The following is a 1,058-nucleotide window of genomic DNA, read 5'->3' on the forward strand; positions in this document are numbered from 1 at the left end:
CTGCATATTGAACTTGTGCTCCAAGGAAAGGTAACAACAGTTTTTTTCAGTTTTTAATTTTATTGCATTAAAACTGCTTTTAGGTTATTATTGAATGTTTGGTGTATTTATCATCATAGTCTTGGAGTCTCACTACTGTTTTCTGCTCCATTTCCAGAACCAGTTAATAAAGCTTGGCCTTGCGTTTAGGCTGGTGATTAAAGCGAGACAATGAAATGACTGTAGCCGTCATCCTTCAGACATTTAAATGGCATTTATATGTAAAACAGTGTGATTTTATATATACTGCTTGCACGCAATTTAGATGCAATTATCCTCAATTGTTTTGCAGCAATGCCCTTGCTGTGTCACTATGGTGGTTTTGTTTGTTTGCGTGTGTGTGTGTGTGCAGGCCAGAAGTCTCCAGGGTTTCTGGTCGGAGCTGCAGTGGAACACAGAGAGGACAAAATACCTAGATGCTGTTCCCAACCCCAGATACAGAACCTCACACATAAAACGCGACTGGGATAAACTGGTGAGTGTGTATTTGTGTCTTGTGTTCCCCAACAAAAAGCCTCTCATGTATATTGATCACAACCAAATCTAAATATCCATACTGGAAGTCAAATTGATTGATGGTAGTTGTTTGACCATACTAGGTGTGTGTGTGTGTGTGTATATTTCTATGTGTGTCCTTGTCAGTATACCTGTGGGTTTTTGTCCAACACTGGGAGCGTATTTTCAGCCCTCCCATAATGGTGTTGCTTGTTTCAGAGGTCCGAGAGGAGACCATCCAGCCACATGAATCACATGGAGGAGAACACAAAGAAGTAGGTCTGCCTCCCACTGGAGCTTTGTTAAGAAAAGTACATTAGTTAGCCCTAGAACTGGAAGGAGGGAAGGCATGATTGCACCTCTGCACTGTGTTTGAAAAATTACAGGTTTTGCTCCACTGAGGCCCTGTGAGGTCAGGATTTCATCACTTGTCCCATTTTTGATGCATGTTTGAATAGTTTCCCTACTGTTAGCTCTGTAGTTTTTAAATCTTAAGCTATTTTATCAACTAATTTGAAAAAAAA

At 40.4% G+C, this 1,058-nt stretch overlaps 1 protein-coding gene across 1 annotated transcript in view; it reads left to right on the forward strand.

Moving 5' to 3' along the window:
- gsap (gamma-secretase activating protein) overlaps positions 1-1,058 on the forward strand; it is a 33,623-nt gene that overhangs the window by 10,632 nt on the left and 21,933 nt on the right. The window contains exons 20-21 of the mRNA XM_035680832.1: positions 332-514; positions 754-809. Of these exons, the coding sequence (XP_035536725.1) occupies positions 332-514; positions 754-809 (239 nt within the window). The remainder of the gene's footprint in view (positions 1-331; positions 515-753; positions 810-1,058) is intronic.

This window comes from Morone saxatilis, unplaced genomic scaffold (genome assembly GCF_004916995.1).
Source record: "Morone saxatilis isolate NCDOM2014 unplaced genomic scaffold, NCSU_SB_2.0 Contig10, whole genome shotgun sequence".
Lineage (NCBI taxonomy): Eukaryota > Metazoa > Chordata > Actinopteri > Moronidae > Morone > Morone saxatilis.